A 27,262-nucleotide genomic window follows, 5' to 3' on the forward strand; every position below is an offset into this window, starting at 1 on the left:
CTGGAGCTGACTCACACAGATCCTGGCACCATGGAAGCTGACAGTAAAAGTCAATCCCCCTTTCTACTCCCTGTGAATGGCCAGCTCTCAAACCTTCCCAGGGTTCCATGTTGATTCTCGTCTCTAGTGGACTTCACTGGGTCGACAGTTCTAAGCCCCTGGTTTTTGGAAGGACTTTCTGTCTGAAGTATTTTAACTTTCTCCAGTGAATCATTTATGGGTAAAAGTCATTTTAGTTAAGTTTTGGCTTTGTGTTATTTTTCTATTTTTTTGTACTTATGAACATGAATACTAGGTTTTGGTTTCACATCTGTTCACACAACTCCATTCATAAAGTCATGACCTGATTAATAATTGCTAACTCTCTGCCCTTCCCATCTCATGGACAGCCTCCCTGTCTCTAATATTGAAATAATTTAGCCTCTGTATGATAATAACAATCTGTGCTGCTCATTTAGCTGCTGGGAGGAGGAAACAACACGCGTAGCACAGTGCCTGCTACAAGTTTCTATTTCTGTGAGTTTTAGTGATGATGTTGTGATCATGAAAGTTGGGGGGGCACACGCACACAAAAAGGTGAGATGTGGGGCTTTGGGGAACGAATGTTTCCACCAATCCCTCTACCGCTGCTCGATGTCTTAGATGTTGGGGGTCCCTGAGCGGATGCATCTGGTGGTAGAAAGATATCACTGGGAAGTTTATCTTCATACTTTCAGAATGACATCAGCTGTGTCTTGGGTCAGGCAGACCACATGGACGTTTTGGGATCTAGTACATTTTGGGTCTCCTCTCTTTCCTCCGGCTTCCAAAAGCGCTGCCTGCTCAGTGCCCTGGTGGTCCACTTGTGACCTCCCACTGTTCCTTCCACTGAACAGACCAGCCCGCTGTGGTTGGCAGGCGTGTGTGCGTCTCTGTGCTGCAGCTGCAGGGGATGTGGCCAAGCCCCTCCTGAGGGATCACAGCCTTCCCTTTGGTCTTTGCTCCTGGGATCTTCCTCTTCTCCATCTCCTCAGTCCTTCCCTCCACCACATCACTCCCCTCCCAGAACTTCGGGGAGCTCCCCTCTTACCACAAGCCTTCACTGACCTCCCACTGCTCTCCAACTCCATCCCGTCTCTGCTCCCTTTAACACCCAGTGACCCTCGTGTACACCCTACCCCTTCCACTCTCTGGAGTCCCACTTCAGCCTTCTCTCCACTAACGGTTTTGTCAGTGCTGTGGGCAGCATCCACGCTGCCAGCCCCACTGGCTACTCCTCTGTCCTTGTGCTTCTCCCTCCTTCCGCAGTATTTGGTAGGGCTGGGTTCTGAAAACGCACCCTCTCTTGGCTGCTGTGTTGCTACATCCTCTGGTTTCTGCCTACTCTCCAGGGGTTCCCTCTCAGTCTCCTCTGTTGGCATCTGCCCTCTGGCTTGGTTTCTAGATGTTGCAGGGCCCACGTCTTGGTCCTCGGATTGCCTCTTTCGTAAGGGTCTCCTGTGCTCCATTTATCTGCCCATGGTTCCCAGGTCTGTGTCTCCAGCTCTCCTTTCTCCTGAGCTCCAGTTTGTCCTTCAGCCTGTCCACTGTGGATACCCTCCCTGGGATGCCCCACTCAGCAAAGGACTCCGCCTGGCTGCCTGGAGTCTCACTCCCACATTTGGTCTCTCAGAAGTCAGCTCTGTTTCTAGACTGCACCCCAGTCCCCTTTACACCCTTCTGATTTCCCTCCTGCTCAGTTATGGTTGGTCCTTTTCACAGCATGAGAAAGATCTTTCTAACACCTAAGTAAATCAGTTCATCCTCTGCTTAATTTATTTCCTTCTAGGAAACAGACTCAAATCCTTCCTTTGACCCACCAGGCCCAGTGCAAGGAAGGCCTCCCAATCTCCTCTTGCTCATTTCCTCCCACCATGGCTGATACGGAGCTCCCTGCTTTCTACCCCAGGACCTTTGCATATGTTCTGCTTCCGAGTCCTTGCTGGGCAGGCTCCTGTCTGTCACTCAGACCTCAGTTCAGAGAGACCTTCCTGAGCACCCCGTCTTCAGTGAGCACCTCCTCCTTTGTTCTCTACTTTGCTGCTTTTTAAATGTTGCTCATATCTGATTACCTGAATCTACCTGGTCGTTTATTTGCTTGTTCACGTGCCTCCTCTCTCCAGCACTGTGGCTAGAATTCAGCTCCACGAGAGCAGACCCTTTGTCTACCCAGGTCCCTGCCGTCTCCCCAGCACTGCCCCTCTCCATCACCTGTCACCCCCAGCACACACTGTAGGAATGGATTCTGGACCCCTGAACAAGATACCTCTTGTGGTCCAGGAGGATATCGGTCATGCTGCTCACTGCCCTACAGGCAAAGCCACAGCCTTGTTTTAGAACACGCAGCAGGAAAGTTTCACTTCTGGTGAGAACTCGCTGGGGAATGGTCACTGTTCCCATGTTGGTTTTGCCCTGGCTATTAGAGGAAACTAAAAGCCAAATTTCAAACTCAAGGTCACTTTAATAGTGACCCCAAATTCCCCCTTCCTCACATATATTTATTCTAAATTTTAAAAATTTATTGGCAGGGGGAGCGAAAGAAAGAAAGATTTTCTTCCCACTGGTTCACTCCACAAATGTCTGAAGAGCCAGGGCTGGATCAGGCCAAAGCCAGGAACTAAGAACTCTGGATCTCCCACAGGGGTAGCATGAACTCAAGCTCTTGAGCCATCCTCTGCTACTTCCTAGGGTATACATTAGCAGGAAGCTGGATTGGAAGCAGAGGCAGGCCTGAAACCCAGACACTCTGATATTGGATGGGGGCACCCCAAGTGGTGGCTTAATCTTTATTACCATAAAACCCATCACCCTCAAGTACAGTTCTTAGTGTTGATGGGGATGGTAGTGAAATTTCTTTCAAGTCATTTCAGTTTCTTTGTTGCACGGAGGTGTGAGTTAAAAGCATTTAAAGTATTAGCATTCAGGCATAGGGTGGACAGGGGCTTGGGGGGTGTTGATGTGGATGGACGCAGCCCTGGTGGGGTGCTTTCTGGCTGTGAGACTGCAGGTTGTATGGGGCCAGCACTGAGGCACAGCAGGTAAAACCACAGCCTGCAGCGCCGGCATCCCATATAGGCACTGGTTCAAGTGCCAGCTGCTCCACTTCTGACCCAGCTCTCTGCTATGGCCTGGGAAAGCAGTGAGGATGGCCCAAGTCCTTGGGCCCCTGTACCCACGTGGGAGACCCGGAAGAAGCTCCTGGCTCCTGACTTTGGTTCGACGCAGCTCCGGCCATTGTGGCCAATTGGAGAGTGAACCAGTGGATGGAAGACCTCTCTCTCTCTCTGTCTCTTCTTCTCTCTCTGTGTAATTCTGACTTTCAAATAAATAAATAAATCTTTTTTTAAAAAAAGAGTGCAGGTTGTGTATGAGAACCTTTCTCGTTGTCAGGAGATGGCTGCGATTCACATCTGGGACTTCCCCAGGGTTACTTTAGTTAGGGCTGATTTGCCTGATGCGAAGCCAGCCTGCTGGGTGGAAGGGGCATGGGATTATGCATGCTTGTCAGCTTGATGAGTGCCACTGCACAGTCATGACCAGCGAGTTGACAGGGAGCGAGAGTTTGTCAGAGCATCACATCTCCACTGGGGAAGAGACACACCTTGCAGTTTCGCCTCAAAATGCTTTGCCTTGATCTGACTTAAGTTCATGAACTACACCCTTTGAAGGCTCGAAGGGACTGCTCTTAATTGTTGTTCAGGTCCAAGGCGGTTTTGAAGTTTATAGAGCGTCATGCATGCATCTCCTTAACAAGACACAATTAAAACGGAACGCTTTTGAAGTCCAGAGTGTGTTGGTGTTTTAATGTATTGGTTATTTATGTACTTTGCCTCTGGCAACAGCATTCACAAACAGCAATAGGAAATGTGCATCCATTATCACCCAGTATTTTTTAAATATTTGTATCACCAGATACAGATGACATAAAGAATATGTATAAGACCAAGCCGAGGGCAAATCTCCCTGAATAAAGTACGCTTCAAGAAGAGACCCCTTGGATGCAGAGTGGAACGTTCCTACTGGATATGGGAATTGTGCCTTAATTTAAAAACTTCTCCCTAGTAAGCACTGTTAAGTATTGTTGCACAAGTGGATACGAAAGTAATCTTGATTTTGTAATGAAAATTTAAAGATTTGTGCAAGTAGTTTTGGAGAAGGGGAAACTTTTAGTCAAACAATTCCAGGAAGCAAAAGTCTGAGTCTCTCGGCAAGCAAATAAGAAAAAATGCTTTTAAAAAATCAGTAAATCAAGTATTACATTATGCAAGTAAATAATTGTTAAAAAAGACTTATTTAGAAAATTGCATAGAAAATTAATCAATTTTTAAAAAAATATCATGTAGGATCTCTCATTAATGTGCTGTACACTGTGATTTAATGCTATAACTAGTACTCTAACAGTATTTTTCACTTTGTGTTACTATGTGGGGGCAAACTGTTGAAATCTTTACTTAATATATACTAAACTGATTTTCTGTATATAAAGAGAATTGAAAATGAAAAAAAAAAAGACTTATTTACTTATTTAAGACGTAGAGTTACAGAAAAAAGGAGGGACAGAGAGAGAGATCTTCAATCCACTGATTGACTCCTCAAATGGCCACAACAGCCAGGGCTCAGCCAAACCAAAACCAGGAACCAGGAGCTGCATCTGGGTCTCCCATGTGGGTGCAGGCACCCAAGCACTTGGGCCGTCTTCCGGTGCTTTCCCAGGCACATTAGCAGGGAGCTGGATTGGAAATGGGGCAGCTAGTACATAAACTGGAACCCCTATAAGTTGCCAGTGCCGCAGATGGAGGCTTAACCAACTATATCACAGTACCGGCCCCATGCAAATAACTACTTTTTAAGATTAAGCTCTCAAAATATATATTTTATCCTCACATGTGAGATTCATTTCTATATAAAAATCAGGATTTCCACAAAGATGTATTAATTTGTAATGTTATTTCATAAAACAATTCCAAATAGTACATTGAAATATGTATAAATTCATATAACCTGCTAGCTTATGTAATAATATATGATTAATGTGTTTATATAAAAATGTATCAGAACACCCACTCTCTGGTGTTTTACCTGTGACCTTCCTTTCAGTACAACTTGGGCCAATAGAGTCCATAGTAACTTCAATTCTGGCAACCCTGGTGAGCTACTGGACATACTTCATAAAGACTGGGTTGTTTTCCCAGGGCACAGAAAGTGAGATTTGAGTTGACTTCGAAGAGGGTTGTGTTCTGCTGTTCGGATGAGCAGCAAAGATTGGCATGAAGCAAATGATGGTGCAGATCCAGCCACACAGGTGCTAGTAATTCATTCATTCAACCAGGAGTATTTAATGAGCCTCCTGCTAGAATGTTTAAACATTTATTTGTTTTCTTCCACTTGAAAAGCAGTACAAGAGCAAGAGCAAGAACAACAGTGAGAGAGAGAGAGAGAGAGATCCATCTTCCATCTATTGGGTCACTACCCAAATGCCCACAACAGCCTAGGCTGGGCCAGGCCAAAGTCAGGAGCCAGGAGTCTCCCATATGGGTAGCAAGGACCCAGGCAGCCATTGTCTGCTGCCTCCTAGGAGGCATTAGCAGAATCTGGATGGAAAGCAGAGGAGTCAGGACTGGAACACAACCCCTCTGGCATGGGATTGGGATATCCCAAGAGGTGGCTTTACCTGCTACACCACAGCGACCTTCTCACCTTGCTAGAATTTTTGAAAAGCCCTTTAGAGAGCTGAAAGGGAAAAACACAAACAGGACAAGTGAAACTAACATTTAAAATCTATAGAGAGAGGGCCCTGCACTGTGGCATAGTAGGTTAAGTATCCGCCTGCAGTGCCAGCATCCCATATAGGCGCCGGTTTGAGTCCCAGCTGCTCCACTTCTGATCTAGCTCCCTGCTGATGGCCTGGGAAAGGAGTAGAAGATGGCCCAAGTGTTTGGCCCCTGCACCCCTGTGGAAGACTCAGAAGAAGTTCCTGCCTTCTGGCTTTGGATCAGCTCAGCTCTGGCCCTTGTGGTCATTTGGGAAGTGAACCAATGGATGGAAGATCTCTCCCTCTCTCTGTCTGTAACTCTGCCTCTCAAGTAAATAAAAGGCAGAGTTTCAGAGAGGCAAAGGCAGAGAGAGAGAGAGAGAGAGGGAGAGAGAGAGAGAGAGAGAGAGAGAGAGAGGTCTTCCATCTGCTGGTTTACTCCCCAGATAGCCACAATGGCAGGAGCTGCGCCGATCTGAAGCCAGGAGCCAGGAGCTTCTTCTGGGTCTCCCATGTGGGTGCAGGAGCCCAAGGACTTGGACCATTTTCTTCTGCTTTCCCAGGCCACAGTAGAGCACTGGATCAGAAGTGGTGCAACGTGGACTCAAACTAGCGTCCATATGGGATGCTGGCACTGGAGGTGGAGGCTTTACCTGCTATGCTACAGCACTGGACTCAATAAATCTTAATAACATAAAATAAACAAAATAAAATAAAATAAATAAAATAAAATCTATAGAGAGCCTTTATTTGTCATATTTTCAATTCAAAAGCAAGAAGTTTTTCTATCCAACTCTTCCAGTGCTGGGATCTGGAAAATCTTTTGACTCATTCCTTGTGTATATCTTGATATCCTGGCTAAGATAAAGCATTCCAAAGTCCAGAGAAGTTTACTGCTGTGTCAGAAGGTTACAAATCCCTGAACCGAATTCCTGGTGTTTATCTGGGCTCCAGGCTGAGCAGTCAGTTTTGAAAGAGGCAATCAAGAGCTTCCGCCTTTGAACCATACACACCCAGGACTGTCAATCTTCTCATTAAAGAGGAGCCAAGGGTATTTCTGGAGCTTTGTGCAACTAAGACTTCATAGCAGAGGTTAATTTTCACTAAATCAAGCGAGCTGAGTTTGCTAGGTACTAAATTTGAATTCTAAGAAACAATGTTGAGTATCTTGACTGCTTTTAGGTACAAGGTCATTTATGGTGGGGAGGTCCAGCTCTGTTCCTGACCATGAACTTCTCTTCAGAATTGAAACTGATGGCACTTCCAGGTGTCAAGGGTGAGTGACAGCCCGCACATGGCAAGGAAGATAGAGACAGGCAGGAAGCGGCCCTCTTGGCCAGATAACTGGTTAACTGGAGATTGTTAAAGTCTAAATACAGAGCAAGCCTCAGCAGGGAAATTAAAGTTGTTTAAGAGGAAACTGGCATCCCTGGGGTTTTAGTGCTGGATAACTAAAGGAACTCACAGGAACGCATGATTACACAGAATAGAAGCGATGTGCTTTGCTTTGCCCTACTCGTATTATCCAGGAGAGAGCACTGAGGAGTTTGTTAGAAATGCAGACGGTTTTAAAATTAGTGCCAAAGATGTCTTGTTTATTTTGTTAAAGACCTCTTATGCAATGTGCTTTAGTTTTGACTGTGGCGAGAAGACAGGGTGTGAGAGCAGCCTCAGGTCTTCCATTCCTGGGGCTGCCACGAGTACTGGGTGGGTGCGGTTCCTCATGACCTTGTGGCTATGTGTGGGTGGTTCTGCCAGCTCCATGCCTAGGCATCTGCACCAGCACCAGGAGGGTATGACTATGTCCTGGGCCTTCCATGGAATTATTGACTGGCTCTGTTGGCTGGCTTCCCTGGGAAATCACTGGACATGGAATTCATAACAGAAATTTGTTTGGAAGGACTCCTTGGTTTTTTATATTTATTTTTAAAATGTTAAAAATTTATTTAAGATGGCTAATCCTCCACCTGCGGCACACCGGGTTCTAGTCCCAGTTGGGGTGCCGGATTCTGTCCCAGTTGCTCCTCTTCCAGTCCAGCTCTCTGCTGTGGCCTGGGAAGGCAGTGGAGGATGGCCCAAGTGCTTGGGCCCTGCACCCGCATGGGAGACCAGGAAGAAGTACCTGGTTCCTGGCTTCAGATCAGTGCAGCGTGCCGGCTGTAGCGGCCATTTGGGGGGTGAACCAACGGAAGGAAGCAGAGAGCTGGATTGCAAGCAGAGCAATCGGGACTAGAACCTGGCGCCCAGAAATGCTGGCGCCGCAGCTGGAGGATTAACCAAGTGAGCCACGGCACCTACAGAAAAGGAGAGGCAGAGGCTGAGAGAGACAGAGAGATCTTCCATTTACTGGTTCACTCCCCAAACTGCCCCAACAGCTAGGGCTGGGCCAGGCTGAAGACAGGAACCAGGAACCTCATCTGGGTCTCCCATGTGGATGCAGGGGCCCAAGGACTTGGGGCATCTTCCACTGCTTTCCCAGGGGCATTAGCAGGGAGATGGAATGGAAGTGGAGCAGCTGGGATTCAAACCAGAGCCCATATGGGATGCTGTTGCTGCAGGTAGCAGCTTTACCCTGCATGCTACACAGCGCCGGTCCCCATGTATTTCATATATAGAGATTCAGGAGCATAGTGATACTTCCCACCCTCCCCTCCCTCCTGCCCCTGCTCCCACCCTTTTACCTCCTTCCTGTCTTATTTTATGTTTTAATTTTTACAATGATCTACTTTGTTTACTTTATACTCATAAGATTAATCCTCTACTAAATAAAGAATTCAACAGATAGTAAGAAAAAAAATTGTTCCTCAACAGGAACAGTTTCACTCATATACTTTACATTTTTTTTTTTTTTTTGATAGGCAGAGTGGATAGTGAGAGAGAGAGAGAGAGAGAGAGAGAGAAGAGAGAAAGGTCTTCCTTTTTGCCGTTGGTTCACTTTCCAATGGCTGCTGCAGCCGGCGCATCGAGCTGATCCGAAGCCAGGAGCCAGGTGCTTCTCCTGGTCTCCCATGCAGGTGCAGGGCCCAAGCACTTGGGCCATCCTCCACTGCCTTCCCGGGCCATAGCAGAGAGCTGGCCTGGAAGAGGGGCAACCGGGACAGAATCCGGTGCCCCGACCGAGACTAGAACCCAGTGTGCCGGCGCCGCAGGCAGAGGATTAGCCTATTGAGCTGCGGCGCCGGCTTCATATACTTTACATTTTTTATGTTCTATTAGTTATCATAGATCAGGGAACACACACACACACACACATATAGAACTGTTTTTTTCCACTAAGTATAATGGTTTCCAGTTGCATCCATTTTGTGCAAAAGACAGGATTTCATTCTCATTTTATGGCTCAGTAGTATTCCATAGTGTATATACATCACATTTTCTTTATCCAGTCATCAGTTGATGGACATCTGGGTTGATTCTATATCTTAGATTTTATGAATTGAACTGCAATAAATATGAGAGTACAGATAACTCTTTCCTATGCTCATTTCATTTCATTTGGGTAAACTCCTGGGAATGGAATGGCTCAGTCATATTGTAGATGTATTTTCAGATTCCTGAGGAATATCCATACTGTCTTCCATAATGGCTATACTAGTTTATATTCCCACCAATAGTATATTAAGATACCTTTCTCCCTACATCCTCACCAGCACTTATTGTTTTATGATTTCTGTATGAAAGCCATTCTAACTGGAGTGAGGTGAAACCTCAATGTGGCTTGAATTTGCATTTCCCTGATGGCTAGTGATCCTGGGCACTGTTTCATGTATCTGTTGGAATCTGAATTTCTTCTTTTGAAGAAATTCTGCAAGACCCACCTTGCAGGTCTGTTCAAGTCCTTTGTCCATTTCTTAACTGGATTATCTGTTTTGTTGTTTTTTAGTTTCTTGGGCTCTTTATAGATTCTGGGTATTAATCCTTTACCAGTTTAATTACATTTTCCATGAACTTTTTGAAATACCCTGATATGTTACCTTTGTTCCCTAATCTAGAACACAAGTTCTTTGGCAGTAGGGATCAAAAGAATAGGGGTGATAAGGAGACTTTCTCCTTTTGTATTAAGACTTTTAAAAAAACCATAAGGATGCATAACTGATCAAAAATAATTTTTCAAATAGATTACTCTTCCTGGTTGCATGCATTATAAAAAAATAAGCAAAACAAGAAAGCATTTCATATAGACCCAGTATGGTTACAGGCACAGTCCATTTAGGTTGGTAAATGCCCTTTGCTCTGAAGGAAGGTTAAAAAATTGTAACAGTAGTTAACAGATATGTCTGGCCAAATGCTATTAATAGTAATTCTGCTTCATATGGGGTCTTCCAGATTAATATAAAGAGCTCTACTACCTATTTACTTAGCTGTTCTCAACTGGGGATAAGCAGACATTAGCTATCAAGTTTCTAGCCTGGAAAAATCCATAAAGCCACTGGACACAGACACCATGAGGACATCATGCAGACAGTTCATAAAAATAACTTGCCCAACATTTTTGGAATGCAGTGCAAGCTATACTTGTGGCTCTGTTTCCTTTGCTTTATCCAGTGACAACTGACAGTGGTCTGGTCACCAAGACTTTGGTCACCTGGATGCTACAAGAGGCGCCCAGAACAGTATAAAGCTGAAATTAACTCAACAGCTAATTACTGGGGGAGACAGTGCTCTTGGGAGGCATGTAACATTTAAGAATCAGAGTTAGAGGACTGGAGGGTAAATGGATGCTTATCTTAAGCCCAGAACACAGGAGCAGATGGAGGCACATGCATTTGAGCAGCAACACAGCCCCAGGTCATGTCACTGGTGTTCACAAGGTGTGTGGGTGGGAGTTATCTCTATTTTTTTTTAAGATTATTTATTTGAAAGTCACAGTTACAGAGAGAGAGAGAGAGAGAGAGACAGAGACAGAGACAGAGATCTTCTATTTGCTGGTTCTCTCCCCAGATGGCTGCAATGGCCAGGGCTGGGCCAAGCCAAAGCTGGGAGCCAGGAGCTTCTTCCAGATATCTATCCCACGTGGGTAGCAGAGGCCCAAACACTTTTTTCTTTTTAACCCAGAAACCTTTTATTTAAGGTATACAAAGTTCATGAATTTCATATATACAAATTTAGGGACATAGTGATTCTTCATACTCTGCCCTCCCTCCTGACCACACCCTACCCTTCTCCTTTCTCCTTCTATTCCCATTCTTATTTTTTACAAAGATCTATTTTCAGTTAACTTTATACTCATTTTTTTTTTTTTTGACAGGCAGAGTGGATAGTGAGAGAGAGAGAGAGAGACAGAGAGAAAGGTCTTCCTTTTTGCCATTGGTTCACCCTCCAATGGCTGGTGTGGCTGGCGAATCGCGCTGATCCGAAGCCAGGAGCCAGGTGCTTCTCCTGGTCTCCCATGGGGTGCAGGGCCCAAGGACTTGGGCCATCCTCCACTGCCTTCCCAGGCCACAGCAGAGAGCTGGCCTGGAAGAGGGGCAACCAGGATAGAATCCGGTGCCCCCACCGGGACCAGAACCGGTGTGCCGGCACTGCAAGGCGGAGAATTAGCCTGTTGAGCCACGGCGCCAGCCAAACTTTATACTCATAAGATTAACCACACACTAAACAAAGAGTTCAACAAATAGTATGAAGAAAAAAAAAACAACACTGCTCCTCAACAGTGGAGTCTTTTTGGGACTGACTAATTTCACTAAGTAAAATGGTTTCCAGTTGCATCCATTTTGTTGCAAAAGACAGGATTTCATTTTTAACTACTGTGTAGTATTCCATAGTGTACATATACCATAACTTCTTTATCTAGTCTTCAGTTAATGCACTTCTGAGTTGATTCCATATCTTAGCTGTTCTGAATTGAGCTGCAATAAAAAGGGCCAAACACTTTGGCCATACTCTGCTGCTTTTCCTAGGCACATCAGCAGGTCACAGCTGGGTGGGATGTGGAGCAACTAGGATGTGAAGTGGTGCTCATTTGGGATGCCAGCATGAAAGGTGATGGCATTACCTGCTATACCACAATGCTGGCCTGAGGTATCCCAATTGTGTATCACAAGACCACACAGAATACCCACTGCAATTTACTCCAAGAACCAAAAGAATGCATCAGCCCTGTAACATGCTAAGCATTCTGTGAAGTTCAAACATATGTCAGTTATTCCCAGATTTTAAGAGCTGAAGCCCAGTAGTGAAATAGGGTTTGTAGGGATCATAGGTACTACATCAAAGTAGAAGCACAATCGGGTGATTCAGAGCATGGAGAGTTTACTTCCAGCTGGGTGATCAGGGAAGGAAGGAGTCTATGTCTTATTTAATAAACCCTGTTACGTGGCACACATGTAAAAACTTATACATTGTGGAGGCTGGCACCATAATATAGTGGGTAAAGCCACCGCCTGCAGAGCCCAGCATCCCATATAGGTGCTGGTTCGAGTCTCAGCTGCTCCATTTCCAATCCAGCTCTCTGCTATGGCCTGGGAAAGCAGTAGAAGATGGCCCAAGTCCTTGGGCCCCTGCACCCACGTGGGAGACCCAGAAGAAGCTTCTGGCTCCTGGCCTTGGATCGGTGCAGCTCTGGCCATTGTGGCCATCTGGGGAGTGAACAGGTGGATGGAAGGCTTCTCCCTCTCACTCTGTAACTCTGCCTTTCAAATAAATAAATAAATAAATCTTTTAAGAAAAAAGATGTGTAGGCTGGCACCGCAGCTCACTAGGCTAATCCTCCACCTGTGGTGCCGGCACACCGGGTTCTAGTCCCAGATGGGGTGCCAGATCCTGTCCCAGTTGCTCCTCTTCCAGTCCAGCTCTCTGCTGTGGCCCGGGGAAGGCAGTGGAGGATGGCCTAAGTGCTTGGGCCCTGCACCTGTATGGGAGACCAGGAGGAAGCACCTGGCTCCTGGCTTCGGATCAGTGCAGTGTGCCGGCCGTAGCAGCCATTTGGGGGGTGAACCAACGGAAGGAAGACCTTTCTCTGTCTCTCTCTCTCTCTCACCGTCTAACTCTGCCTGTCAGGAAAAAAAAAAAAAAAAAAAGATGTGGATGTTGAATGGCCGTGACCCACTTTTGAGAAAGAGGCTGAAGAGTGACTTACCTAGCATGCCAGGTGGAGGGCAGGGTTGGGGCTGTGTTGCAGCGCTTTAATTGCTAAGGAGTTAGATTTCTTTTTCTAATCACCTGCTGAAGCTTCTCGAACAAAGGAGAGTTTTTTTTTTTTTTTTTAAGACTTTGTAATGATGGTTCATCATGTATTGGTGATGGAGAGATGAGACAGGGTGCGGCTTCTGGCAAAGTAGTACCTGTAACAGTTGGGGAGAACTGTGGCTCTGCAGTCGCAGTGGGCACAGTCACTGCCCACCCACAAAATGACTGACTCCAGATCTTGAGGAAAAAAGTGTGGCAGGGAGTGTCTTCCTTTAGTTCTAATCAAGAGATTTAATCATCTTCTCAGGCAGTTTACTTTTTCAAGGGTTAACACAGCTTTTGACCATTGTCTCTCCAAGACAGTTCTGAAACTTCTTGATACTTTTCCAATCAGCCCTTCTGTTACTCTAAGGAAACTCCCAAGAACACAACTGTTCTTTCACACAGAAAGAGCCCTTTGTTAGCCAGAAAGGCGGGTCCTGCAGGCTAGGACAAACATTTCGCTGCTGGTAAACGGACTCCAAGGAGGACGTCCGAAGATGGCTCATAAACAGCATATTATTGGGTATCGCTCTCGTGTCTTTCCTTAACTAATTTTTCATAAATCCAGAGTTCTGAGTAGGGTGAATTAACTTCATCGAAAACTTTCACCTGTGTTTCTGCAGGAAACAGAAGAGTTTCTTGGAAGAAAAGGCCATGGTATGTACAATAGATATATGTATGTATGTATAGATAAACATACATATGTATATACATACACTTGACCCCACCTGTCCTCCCAAGGCGGTGGGTTCTTGGCCGCCCGCTGGCCCTGCAGCCCCTCCAATCCCCTCCCGCCCGCCACCCGCACAGCCGGCCCGGGGCTCTGAGAGGCCGCTGCGGGTCCCGGAGGCTCCCGCGCGGGATGGGGCCGGGCCGGGCAGCAGAACCCGGGGCGGAGCGGCGGGCGCTGTGCCGGGCCCGTAGCCTCGGAGTGGGCGGCCCGCTTCGGGGAGCGCAGGAAGGGCACGGCCGGGAAGGAGCGCTGGCCCACGCGGAACCGGAGCGATGGACATTCGTTTATACCGCGCTCCGTCTGAGGCTGAGCGTGTAGAAACCGGTGCTCGTCTACACTAGCACTCGGTATACCCGCGCTCCGTGTTCTCCCGCTCTCGTCTAGACCGCGATCCTTCTACACCTAAGCGCGTCTGGCCCAGCGCGCCGTCCAGCCTCGTGCTTGTGAAGATTCGCGCTCCGTCGGGACCCACGTCGGGTCCACACCTCAGGCCCCGCCGCCCTGAACTTCAGCGGGCCGAAGACCGTCGTGGAGTTCGAAAGGGAAGTCCCGCCTCCTTCGCGGTTTCCTATTGGCCGGATTCGGCACCGCCCCCGCCGCGGCGGCGGCTGATTGGCGGGAGGCCGCAGGACAGCGCCGCCACTGTGTGGCTCCTGAGGCCCGCGCCTCTGAAGTACCCGCGGACCCGGCGCCCGCGGAGCGGCTCGCAGCCGCCATGAAGAGTCTCAAGTCCCGCCTGAGGAGGCAGGATGCGCCGGGTCCCGTGTCGCCCGGCGCCGCCGCCAGCGCGGTGAGTCCCTAGCTTCCTGCCCTCAGCTCGTCCAGCGCCGTGGCCAGAGCTCCGGGACCTCGGCGGGTGCCTCCCGCCCCGCGGGACCCCGGCGACCCCGCCTCAGCCGGAGACCCCCGGACCGACCCGCCGGCCGGGGCTTGGCGGGGCTCGGCGGGGCTCGGCGGTGGGCGACCGGCCGCGGCCCCGCGGCGCCGCCGCACCTGAGGGGCTTCTCCTCAGACGCCTCGCCGCGCCCGACGGGGCCCGACCTGCGGGGCCGCACCTGGTGACTCCGTCCGGGGACTTGTTCCGTCGGGGCCGTCTTCGGTGGCAGAAGCGCAGATGCTGAGATTTGGAGAGTCTGGCAAATCGTTCCCATTCTGTCATTAAAGCAAAAAATCGGGAAGACTCAAACGTCAAGGAGACAGGTCTCCAAGGGCTCACTTACCGGTTCGGGCTGATTTAAATGGTCCTTTGTGGTTGTGCACAGGTTTCACCCGGGGATTCTGCGCCTCTTAGGAGACTGCAAGTGAATCCGCCCCTGCTTCTGTGAATTCAGGCTCGCGCCTTTCTCTGCACCTCTCTCTAGGGGTGTTTTACTTGGGCGTGAGAGAAATGGTGGAGGAATTAGACTTTTAATTCTCATTTCAGAAATTAAAGGTCCCGGAGGTATATTTGATCTTGTTTAGTAAAGCATGAAGCGTAAGTTCGTAGAAATGAGACTGCTTCCGTTTCACTTAAGAGACAGTAATTGGTGGGTGATGTGGCAGGTCACGCTAGTCGTTTCAGCTTCTTGGGGTTACTGGTTGTGTTTTCAGGTTTATAAAAGAGACAGTTTCCTAGGTTTGTTAACGATTTTCTCTGGTGCAGTTGGTTTTCTCTAAGGATTTTATGTCACTGGAGGGCCGGGGTGGAGTTTTGCAAGTATTTTAAAAAGTTGGTGGGAAAATGAAATCATAAGTTTATCTTGGTGCAAAGAAGTTTTGAAATTTATGGCTAGTTTGTTAATATGCATTTCCATGAACTGTTTTTGAAGACTCTATTATCTTATTGTATCCTGTTTCCCTTCTAGAAATATATAGTATGTAGTTGTTACTGGTATTATCAGTATGCCAGTTTGCATTTTTTTTTTTAAAGATGTATGTGAAAGGCAGAGGCAGAAAGAGAGAGAGAGAGAGAGAGAGAGAGAGGTCTTCCACCTGCTGGTTCACTCCCCAAATGGCTACAACAGCCTGAACTGGGCTGATCTGAAGCCAGGAGCCAGGAGCTTCTTTCCGGTCTCCGACGCAGGTGCAGGGGCCCAAGGACTTGATCCATCTATCTTCTACTGCTTTCCCAGGTGTATTAGCAGGGGGCTGGATGGGGAGTGGAGTAGCCAGGACTTGAACCTTTGCCCATATAGGATGTGGCACTGCAGGCAGTGGCTTCATCCACTACACCACAGTTTGCATTTTATACATTTGGAACATCCAGTGTTTATGTCTGAGCATAACTCTGTGGCAGTCACTATATTGTGCATCTTATTTTTTAAAAATACCAACCCAAAGTAGAGAGGGATACATAGTAATAAAACATGAGCATGTTTGCTTCCAAAAAAGTGAACACCTCTTAGTGTAGGTTAAATATTGGAATAAATTTTGTGAGATTTATAATGAAAGTGAGTGAATGTCATGATTAATAAAAATGAAACCAAGCATCGATACAATGAGATGAATGTACAGGAGAAATAGATTATGCTTTCCAATCTGTGCACTGTGTTTTGGTCCCAAGCGTGTACGTTGCTGAGATTCCCTTTTCTTCTTTTGGCCTTAAAAATAAACTTCCATTTGTCTTTGAATATGTGATATAGCATATAGCTTAATATTTGAGGGGAACAACAATATAAATATTGACAACAGAAAGTACCCCTCACTGCTGTCCTTCCAACACCCTGGTCCCTCTGCTCAGAAACCTCTGGGGTGAAAATTTGCTTGCCTGTTCCTCCAAATTTGCTGTGGAACAAATGTGAATGTAAATATTCACCCTGCATACAAATAATATCTCACTGTCCTTGCTGTTTCCTGCCTTGGTTTTTTGTTTTTGTTTTTTACTGTAAATGGCTGGGCCCTTTCACATCTTTTGCTATAGTACACAATGCTTTGATGAGTAAGCTTGTATACATTTTGTGTGTGTATGTGTACATACTCCTGCATGAACCTGAAAGTGGATTTGTTGGGTAAAAGATAGGTGCTTTTGTAATTTTGAAGGCTATTGTCAGATTTCCTTTCATGCATTGTTGGACCAGTATATGACAATTTACTTTTTTCGTGCTTTTGTTAAAAGACTGCTCAGTGGTTTAAATTCTTTCTTTAAGAGGCAAAGAAACACAGAGCAAGAGAGAAGGACGGAGAGTGAGAGAGCAAGAGAGAGCAATGGAGAGTGAGAGAGATAAGAGCACTCTCATCTGCTGCTGGTTCATTCCCCAAGTGCCAGCAATGCCCAGGATTGGTCAGGATTTAGATGGGAGCCAGAAACTCAATCCTGGTCTCAGGAGACTGGCAGGAATCTGATTATGTGAGCCATCACCTCTGCCTTCTAGGAACAACATTAGTTGGAAGCTGGAGTCTGGAGCTAGAGCTAGGAGCTGGTGTCTTAACCACTCCACCAAATGCCAGACGTGTTCAGACGATTTGACTTTTGCAACCCTGGGTACTTTAGGTTTGTAGTTCCCTTATTGGAGTGAAGTTGAACGCCTTTTCATATTTTTATGAGCCCTTTACCTCTGCTGTGAACATCTTATCCTTCCTGTTTTTCTACTGAGTTGTTGATCCTCCCCCCCCTTCAGTTTTTAAGTACTTTATCTGAGGGGAATTAGCATTTTAATATCAGTCACTAATATTTCTTAATTGGTTATTTGTAACTTTCTTACAGTAGTATTTGCTATACAGAATGTGGCTGCTTTTTTAACAACTGCATTTATAACCTTTTGTTAGGTTATGTCTCCGCAATATTAAACGTTAAAGAACAAAAACAGCACCCCCCCCCCCAGTGTCTTTCAATTTTTTTGTTTCGTTGTAGTACATTTTAAGTCACTGATGCAAATAGAATTTATGCTGGTATAAGATTAGAGGTATCTAGGTTGCTTTATTTTTATACCCCTCTTTCCTCTTTGGCTACCTAATTTGAAGTGTTCATTTAATTATTGTAATAATGATCACGATTTGCTCTGTACAACTTTGATTTGAGAAGTTTAAAATGTTTATTTCATAGTTTTCTTGGAATATTTGAGCTCCTCACCTGAAAGAGACACATTGGCAGTTGGCTAAGGTTTGTGAGTGAGGTGAAAATTTTATGACATAATTTGTGATACATAATATCATAACATGCTTAATTATAATCTTATAGACTATGGGCAGAAAAAGTTACCTATTCTTTATATTCCCGTTGTTACAAATATGTGGAGGAGTTTAGAGTTCACAAAATGAGGATGTGTTGATAAACTTACAAATAAGTGCGGTTTGCAGTTATATGTGGTGAGTAAAACATGCTTGAGGTTCGGTTTTTTATTAGTCATATCTATAGACTGCTGTACCTTTTAATCACGAACTGAAATTTTCTGTTGTTAAATTTATTTTTACTTATTAAGTTGGAACTTCAGATTTCTAAAGGGATCATTAACTAGTAAATTATGTGTACAGCCAACTATATCCACAGTGAGAATAGGCTTGTTCCATTTTCACCCAGTTCAGATGAGGAAATTTCAGTGATTAAAGTTAAGGGACTACAGTTCCAGAACTAATAGAAGGGCTGCAGACAAACTCTGTGAGCAGACATTTGGCAGGGACTCCAGGTTCACTTGTCCCTGTGCCCAGTATTTCAGCGGGGCAAGTTCTTGATTGTCAAAGTAATCTCTGACCTGGCAGGTTCTGCAATGGTTATATCTGCTGTTCTTTCTCTAGGCTACTCTTACAGTGGGCAGTAAATTTTGTAAATTAGCAACTGCATATATTCTTAAGCATCTGGCTTATGCTCTCAGCACCCTGATAAAACACTGATGCTTCTATTGATAGAATTACAAATATGGGAACAGAAAATAGTATTCTCAAACTTCTTTTGGGACCCATTGAGACCATTGGTTGAGACGTCTAGCAAGCATAGTGGATGAAACATGATTTTGTTGTCCTTGTGATTGTGAGAATGAGGGCTTAGTGTTTTCAAGGCAGAGATTCGCCTTTGAAAAGATGGTTTAGTTTATTATAACAGTGACTTTTGGGTAATATGACTAGCCGATATCACAGATGTTTATGTGCGTTTTAAACTCATGATACCTAATTGAACAGTGTCTATTCATTTTCATGAAGGTCACAACCTTTAATTAAAATGCTCACCTTGATTAAAGCGTTACTCAGATAGCTTCCTGTGGTTGTCCTTGAATTGTTTTTCCTGGGCTTACTGTAGGAGAATCATAGTAAAGAAGGTTTTTTTTTTTTTTTTTTTTTTTTTTTCTGTTCTTTTCATTGTCATCCCCAACCCAGTATCCCAGTATGTCTACACTGACCATCTTGTTTATTTGGGTTGCTGGATTTTATGGTAATAGCAAGGCAAAGTTTGTTCGGTAGATGTTTTGGTTCATTATGAGTTGAAGGTCTTGAGTCATGAGTGGTTAAGAATTTTAATTCTTTTAATAAGGATGAAGTAATGATTGTATACATTTCTGTATCATAGTTTCTGTTCATATGTGCAGTTTAGCTCAGAAATCAGTTCAGGAATTGGACCTTGCTGAGCACTCATTTTATTTACTTTGGAAAACATTCATGGTACGCATAAGATAGATTCAAGTATGGATTAGTAGTTAGGTTCTTTTTGCTGAAGTGAATAATTTCGAATTGAGAGCGGAAAAGTGCAGGGTGAACCTGGAATACCCTTGTTGCACTAGAATGCAAGGAGCCCATCAAAGATCTGTACTCTGTAGTCAACCCGAAGAGACTTCCACTTTGGTGAGGGTAGGAACATTTGATCATTAACAAGGATAACAAGGATGACAACTGCAGTAGAGTGAATTCTTCAACATGAATTCATAATGATGACCAAAAAAAAAAAAATACATACATATAACTACTTTTGGAGAGTGCTAAGTAACGAATGTGTTCTTTTTAAAAGCTAGAAAAGAACGGGAATGAAACATTCATTGTACTTATCATGTGTGTGCTAGATCTCAGAGTGACTCAATGGTTGATAAGAGGAAGTTTCTGTCTTATTAAAGGTATTTTCTCCCCACTAAAAGATGAAGTGGGATAATGGAAGGAGGATAACATGTATTCCATCCTGTCTAGTAAGTGAAGAAAGAGTAGTAGAGTGATTGCATCGTGACTTTGCACCCCACTGATGAGCGAATCGATGGAAACTTAACAGTGACCATGAGAGGCAATGAATGCCTCAAAAGGAAGGACCAGCAATGGTTTACCTCCTGGTGGAATCATCCAGGGTCACTGTCCTTGTGAGAGAAACAAACATGAATAGGGTAACCCTTCAGATGGAACTGCCATGTTATGGAAAGTCGAGAGGATGGAGAATGTGGGGTTGCAGTGAGCAAAATTCTGGTTTTAGTGAAATTTATAGAAAAAATGACCACTTCTTGAAATAAATTTTAAGGAAAGAAAAAGCTAAGATTACAATCTTTTTTAAACTTTTGTTTAGTAAATATAAATTTCCAAAGTACAGTTTATGGATTACAATGGCTCCCCCCCCCATAATTTCCCTACCACTCACACCCCTCCTATCTCCACCTCCCTCTCTCATTCCATTCACATCAAGATTCATTTTCAATTATCTTTATATACAGAAGATCGATTTAGTATATATTAAGTAACGATTTCATCAGTTTGCACCCACAAAGAAACACAGAGTGTAAAATACTGTTTCAGTACTAGATATAGCATTACTTCACATTGGACAACACATTAAGGACAGATCCCACATGAGGAGTAAGTACACAGTGACTCCTGTTGTTGACTTAACAATTTGACACTCTTGTTTATGGTGTTAGTAATCTCCCTAGGCTCTAGTCATGAGTTGCCAAGGCAATGGAAGCTTTTGAGTTTGCCGACTTCAGTCTTATTCAGACAGGGTCATAGTCAAAGTGGAAGTTCTCTCCTCCCTTCAGACAAAGGTACCTCCTTCTTTGATGGCCCTGTTCTTTCCACTGGGATCTCCCTCACAGAGATCTTTCATTTAGGTCTTCTTCTTCTTCTTCTTTTTTTTTTTTTTTTTTGCCACGGTGTCTTGTCTTTCCATGCCTAAAACACTATCATGGGCTCTTCAGCCAGATCTGAATGCCTTAAGGGCCGATTCTTAGGCCAGAGTGCTGTTTAGGGCATCTGCTGTTCTATGAGTCTCCTGTGTCTCCCACTTCCCATGTTGGATTGTTCTCTCCCTTTTTTATTCTGTCAGTTAGTATTAGCAGACACTAGTCTTGTTTGTGTGATCCCTTTGACTCTTAGACCTGTTAGAGCGATCAATTGTGAACTGAAATTAATCACTTGGACTAGTGAGATGGCATTGGTACATGCCACCTTGATGGGATTGTATTGGAATCCCCTGGCACGTTTCTAATGCCACCATTTGGGGCAAGTCTGATTGAGCATGTCCCAAACTGTACATCTCCTCCCTCTCTTATTCCCACTCATATTTAACTGGGATCACTTTTCAGTTAAATTTAAACACCTAAGAATAATTGTGTGTTAATTACAGAGTTCAACCAATAGTACTAGAACAAAAAAATACTAAAAGGGTTAAAATATTAAATTGTACATCAACAGTCAGGAAAAGGGCTGATCAAGTCACTGTTTCTCATAGTGTCCATTTCACTTCAACAGGTTTCCCCTTTGGTGCTCAGTTAGTTGTCACCGATCAGGGAGAACATATGATATTTGTCTCTTTTGGACTGCCTTAATTCACTCAGCATAATGTTTTACAGATTCCTCCAATTTGTTGCAAATGACCAGATTTCATTGTTTTTGACTGCTGTATAGTATTCTATAGAGTACATGTCCCATAATTTCTTTATCCAGTCTACTGTTGATGGGCATTTGGGTTGGTTCCAGGTCTTAGCTATTGTGAATTGAGCTATAATAAACATTAAGGTGCAGACAGCTTTTTTGTTTGCCAATTTAATTTCCTTTGGGTAAATTCCAAGGAGTGGGATGGCTGGGTTGTATGGTAGGGTTATATTCAGGTTTCTGAGGAATCTCCAGACTGACTTCCATAGTGGCTTAACCAGTTTGCATTTCCACCAACAGTGGGTTAGTGTCCCTTTTTCCCCACATCCTCTCCAGCATCTATTGTTGGTAGATTTCTGAATGTGAGCCATTCTAACCAGGGTGAGGTGAAACCTCATTGTGGTTTTGATTTGCATTTCCCTGATTGCTAGTGATCTTGAACATTTTTTCATGTGCCTGTTGGCCATTTGGATTTCCTCTTTTGAAAAATGGCTGTTGAGGTCCTTGGCCCATCTCTTAAGTGGGTTGTTTGTTTTGATGTTGTGGAGTTTCTTGATTTCTTTGTAGATTCTGGTTATCAAACCTTTATCTGTAGTATAGTTTGCAAATATTTTTTCCCATTCTATCAGTTGCCTCTTCACTTTCCTGACTGTTTCTTTTGAAGTACAGAAACTTCTCAATTTGATGCAATCCCAAGTGTTAATTTGGCTTTGACTGCCTGTGCTTCTGGGGTCTTTTCCAAGAAGTCTTTGCCGGTACCTATATCTTGCAGGGTTTCTCCAATGCTCTCTAATAATTTGATGGTGTTGGGTCATAGATTTAAGTCTTTAATCCATGTTGAGTGAATTTTTGTGTAAGGTGAAAGGTATGGGTCTTGCTTCATGCTTCTGCATGTGGAAATGCAATTTTCCCAGCACTATTTATTGAATAGACTGTCCTTACTCCAGGGATTGGTTTTGGATCCTTGATATAATATAATATAATATAATATAATATAATATAATATAATATAATATAATTTGGCTGTAGATGTTTGGGTTGATTTCTGGTGTTTCTATGCTGTTCCATTTGTCTATCCATCTGTTTCCGTACCAGTACCATGCTGTTTTGATAACAACTGCCCTGTAGTATGACCTGAAATCTGGTACTGTGATACCTCCAGCTTTGTTTTTGTTGTACAAGATTGCTTTAGCTAGTCGAGGTCTCCTGTGTCTCCATATGAATTTCAGCATCATTTTTTCCAGATCTGAGAAGAATGTCTTTGGTATCTTGATTGGTATTGCATTGAATCTATAAATTGCTTTTGGGAGAATGGACATTTTGATGATATTGATTCTTCCATGAGCATGGGAGATTTTTCCATTTTTTGGTATCCGCTTCTATTTCTTTCTTTAAGGTTTTGTAATTTTCATCGTAGAGATCTTTAATGTCCTTGGTTAAGTTTATTCCAAGATATTTGATTGTTTTTGTAGCTATTGTGAATGGGATTGATCTTAGAAGTTCTTTCTCAGCTGTGGCATTGCCTGTGTATACATGGCTGTTGATTTTTTTACATTGATTTTGTATCCTGCTGCTTTGCCAAACTCTTCTATGAGTTTCAATAGTCTCTTAGTAGAGTTCTTTGGATCCCCTAAATAAAGAATCATATCATCTTGAAAGAGGGATAGTTTGAGTTCTTCCTTCCCAATTTGTACTCCTTTAATTTCTTTTTCTTGCTTAATATCTCTGGCTAAAACTCCCAGAACTATATTGAAGAGCAGTGGTGAGAGTGGGCATCCCTGTCTGGTACCAGATCTCAGTGGAAATGCTTCCAACTTGTATCCATTCAATAGGATGCTGGCCATGCGTTTTTCATAAATTGCTTTGATTGTATTGAGGAATGTTCCTTCCATACCCAGTTTGCTTAGTTTTCATCATGAAAGGGTGTTGTATTTTATCAAATGCTTTCTCTGCATCTATTGAGAGAATCATATGGTTTTTCTTCTGCAGTCTGTTAATGTAGTGTATCACGTTGATTGTTTGGGAACATTGAACCATCCCTGCATACCAGGGATAAATCCCACTTGGCCTGGGTGGATGATCTTTCTGATGTGTTGTTGCATTCTATTGGCCAGAATTTTATTGAGGATTTTTGCGTCTATATTCATCAGGGATATTGGTCTGTAATTCTCTTTCAATGTTGCATCTTCTTCCTGCTTAGGAATTGAGGTGATGCTGGCTTCATAGAAAGAATTTGGGAGGATTCCCTCTTTTTCCATTGTTCTGAATAGTTTGAGAAGAATTGGAGTTAGTTCTTCTTTAAATGTGTGGTAGAATTCAGCAGTGAATGCATCTGGTCCTGGGCTTTTCTTTGTTGGGAGGGCCTTTATTACTGTTTCAATTTCTGTCTCAGTTATTGGTCTGTTTAGGTTTTCTGTGTCTTCCTGGCTCAATTTAGGTAGGTTGTATGTGTCCAGGAATCTGTCCATTTCTGATAGATTTCCCTGTTTGCTGGCATACAAGTCCTTGTAGTAATTTCTGATGATTCTTTTTATTTCTGTGGTGTCTGTTGTTACGTTTCCTTTTTCATCTTTGATTTTATTGATTTGAGTCTTTTCTTTTTTTAGTTAGTTGGGCCAATGGGGTGTCAATTTTGTTTATTTTTTCAAAAAACCAGCTCCTCGTTTGGCTGATTTTTTGTAATTTTTTTTTTTTTTTTTGTATTCAATCCTGTTGATTTCTTCTCTGATTTTAACTATTTCTCTTCTCCTACTAGATTTGGGTCTGGTTTGCTGCAGATTTTCTAGGTCCTTGAGATGTATTGAAAGCTCATTTATTTGGTGCCTTTCCAATTTCTTGATGTAGGCACCTATTGTTATAAACTTTCCTCTTAACACTGCTTTTGCTGTATCCCATAAGTTTTGGTATGTTGTGCTGTTATCCTCATTTACTTCCAGAAAGTTTTTGCTTTCTCTTTTGATTTCTTCTATGACGCAGTGTTCATTCAGAAGCATGTTATTCAGTCTCCATGTGTTTGCATATATTCTAGGGATTCCTGAGTTGCTAATTTCCAACTTTATTTCACTGTGGTCTGAGAAGCTGCATCGTATGATTCTAATTCTTTTGAATTTGCTGAGACTTGCTTTATGGCCTAGTATGTGGTCAATTCTAGAGAAGGTTCCATGTACTGCTGAGAAGAATGTAAATTCTTTATGTGTAGGATGAAAAGTTCTGTAGATATCTGTTAGATCCATTTGGGCTATAGTGTCGTTTAAATCTACTGTCTCCTTGTTGATCTTCTGTCCTGTTGATCTGTCTATCTCTGAGAGTGGAGTATTGAAGTCTCCCAGTACTATTGTATTGAAGTCTAAGTCTCCCCTTTAAGTCCCTTAACAAATCTTTTAAATAAATTGGTGCCCTGTAATTAGGTGTATATACATTGATAATCGTTATATCTTCCTGTTGAATGGATCCCGTAATCATTGTATAGTGCCCCTCTTTGTCTCTCTTAACAGTTTTTGTGTTAAAGTTTATGTTGTCCGATATTAAGATGGCTACGCCCGCTCTTTTTTCATTTCTGTTGGCATGGTATATATTTTTCCAGCCTTTCACTTTCAGTCTGTATGCATCTTTGTTGGAAAGATGTGTTTCTTGTAAGCAGCAAAAAGATGGGTTTTGTTCCTTAACCCAATCAGCCAATCTGTGTCTTTTAACTGGACAGTTCAGGCCATTAACATTCAGTGTGACTATGGATAAGTAGTAGCTTTGCCCTGACATTTCCCAAAGATATTTTCTAATATATGCTTTGAACTTCCTGTGATCTTTTGCTGTGAGGTTTCCTTCCTTTACCTTCTTTCATATTGATGACCATGTTTCTGTGTTTCTGTATGTAACACACCTTTAAGCATGTTTTGCAGGGCTGCACAAGTGGCAACAAATTCTTTCAATTTCTGTTTGCTATGAAAGGTCTTTCTTTCACCTTCATTCACAAATGAGAGCTTTGCAGGATATAATATTCTGGGCTGGCAGTTTTTCTCTCTTAGTACCTGGGCTATGTTTCGCCATTCTCTTCTAGCCTGAAGGGTTTCTGATGAGAAGTCTGCTGTGAGTCTAATTGGAGATCCTCTAAGAGTAATCTGACGTTTCTCTCTTGTACATTTTAAGATCTTTTCTTTATGTTTCACTGTGGTGAGTTTGATTACTACGTTTCGTGGTGAGGATCTCTTTTGGTCCTGTTTACTAGGGTTTCTATGAGCTTCCTGTACTAGGATGTCTCTGTCCTTCTCCAGACCTGGGAAGTTCTCTACAAGTATCTCACTAAAAAGGCCTTCTAATCCTTTCTCCCTCTCCATGCCTTCAGGAACTCCTAGAACCCAAATGTTGGTTTTTTTAAGAGTATCCTGTAGATTCCTGACACTATTTTTTAGATTTCTAATTTCTTCTTCTTTTGTTTGGTTTGACTGTATACTTTCTTGTGCTCTGTCTTCTAAGTCTGATATTCTCTCTTCTGCTTCACCCATTCTGTTTTTAAGGCTCTCTAATGTGTTTGTTTTTTGGTCTGTTGAGTTCTTCATTTCATTTTGATTTCTCTTCACTATCACACTTTCCTGTTCTACTAGTTTCTGTGTTTCATTTTGATTCCTCCTTAAGATTTCATTTTCTCAAAGGAGATTTTCTATTCTGTCCAGTAAGGATTTCCGTAGCTCAAGCATTTGTTGTTGAAAACTTCTAATTGTTCTTATCATAAATTTTTTGAAATCCGTATCTTGCATTTCTTCCATCTCATCATCTTATAATCTTGGCTTGGGGTGTCTTGTTCATTTGGGGGTGTCATAATGTCTTCTTTGTTCTTGTTTCCTTGATTTCTGCGTTTGTTGCTTGGCATTGTGGAGATATTCTTTGGATTCTTCTTCCCTTGCTGTGGTGTTTTTTTCTTGTTTTACTATGACTGTGTTACGTGGACTGTCTGCTTTTGATGGAGCCTTAGAGGCTTGAGATGGGTGTGGCCTGAGAGCTCTGTTTGGTTCTTCAGGATTAAGGGTGTGCCAAAGGTGACACTCCCAGGTTAGGCATGGTAAATCTCTCTCTCTTTTTTTTGATTCAGAAGGGAAGTAATTCCACACAGCTGAGCATAATTGAAGGTAGTTAGCAGGCAAATGATATGCCCACAGGAGCCAGAGATTGGAAGCTCTTTCCCAAGGACCACACAGGGAATCTGTGCTGCCCTCAGTGTGGGCTCAAATTCTCCTGCAGTCTCCCACTGGGTTGCCAAGGTTACCGAATTGTAGCTTCTCTGGAGAGTACTCAGGTGAATTCTGTGAGTTCTCTCCCCCACTGTCTCTTTTTTCACAGTCTCAGTTCATTAGCACCACACATTCATTAAATCCTAATCTCCTGTTATTTCACTCCCCACCCCTCTCAGAGTCAGGTTTTTCTGCTTGGCTGAGGGCGGGTGCAGACCTGAGGTCGCGCTGCTTATGACGTATGTCCAAAATGGCGCCTGATCTTTGTCTTGCTCTCCTTTGAGAGGTGAGCGGAGAGAGAGAAACTCGTGTCAGTATTGGTCACCTTTTTTTTTTTTTTGTTTCCTCTCTCTTCTAGTTAGCCTGGTGAACTTTTCCCCACGGGGTTTCAAGCCTCGTTCCCTCTAGTCTCCTCTTTCTGCTTTCCCGCCAGTGTCTCAGGCTATTGAGGTTCGGCTCACCTCACGTTCAAGCACTGGTGCAGTGATTCTGCCACTGGTGTCCCGAGCCGTGGGATCCCACGCCCTCCACGCAGGTCCACCATGAATCACTAGTTCTGGAAGAGTTTCCTCTGCTGTTTCTTCCCCTACTCTTCCTTGAACCTGCAGTATCTCCACT

At 43.8% G+C, this 27,262-nt stretch overlaps 1 protein-coding gene across 4 annotated transcripts in view; it reads left to right on the forward strand.

The window, feature by feature from the left end:
- Nucleotides 1–14,346: 14,346 nt before the first annotated feature.
- Nucleotides 14,347–27,262, forward strand: part of UACA (uveal autoantigen with coiled-coil domains and ankyrin repeats) — a 117,559-nt gene continuing 104,643 nt past the window's right edge. For 3 of the 4 annotated variants that reach the window (XM_062206553.1, XM_062206556.1, XM_062206552.1), the window contains exon 1: nt 14,347–14,463. In XM_062206553.1, coding sequence (XP_062062537.1) covers nt 14,389–14,463 — 75 coding nt within the window. In that variant the 5' untranslated portion in view covers nt 14,347–14,388. The remainder of the gene's footprint in view (nt 14,464–27,262) is intronic. The other variant, XM_062206551.1, reaches the window with a different exon arrangement.

The sequence above is a fragment of the Lepus europaeus genome, chromosome 11 (genome assembly GCF_033115175.1).
Source record: "Lepus europaeus isolate LE1 chromosome 11, mLepTim1.pri, whole genome shotgun sequence".
NCBI classification, from domain to species: domain Eukaryota; kingdom Metazoa; phylum Chordata; class Mammalia; order Lagomorpha; family Leporidae; genus Lepus; species Lepus europaeus.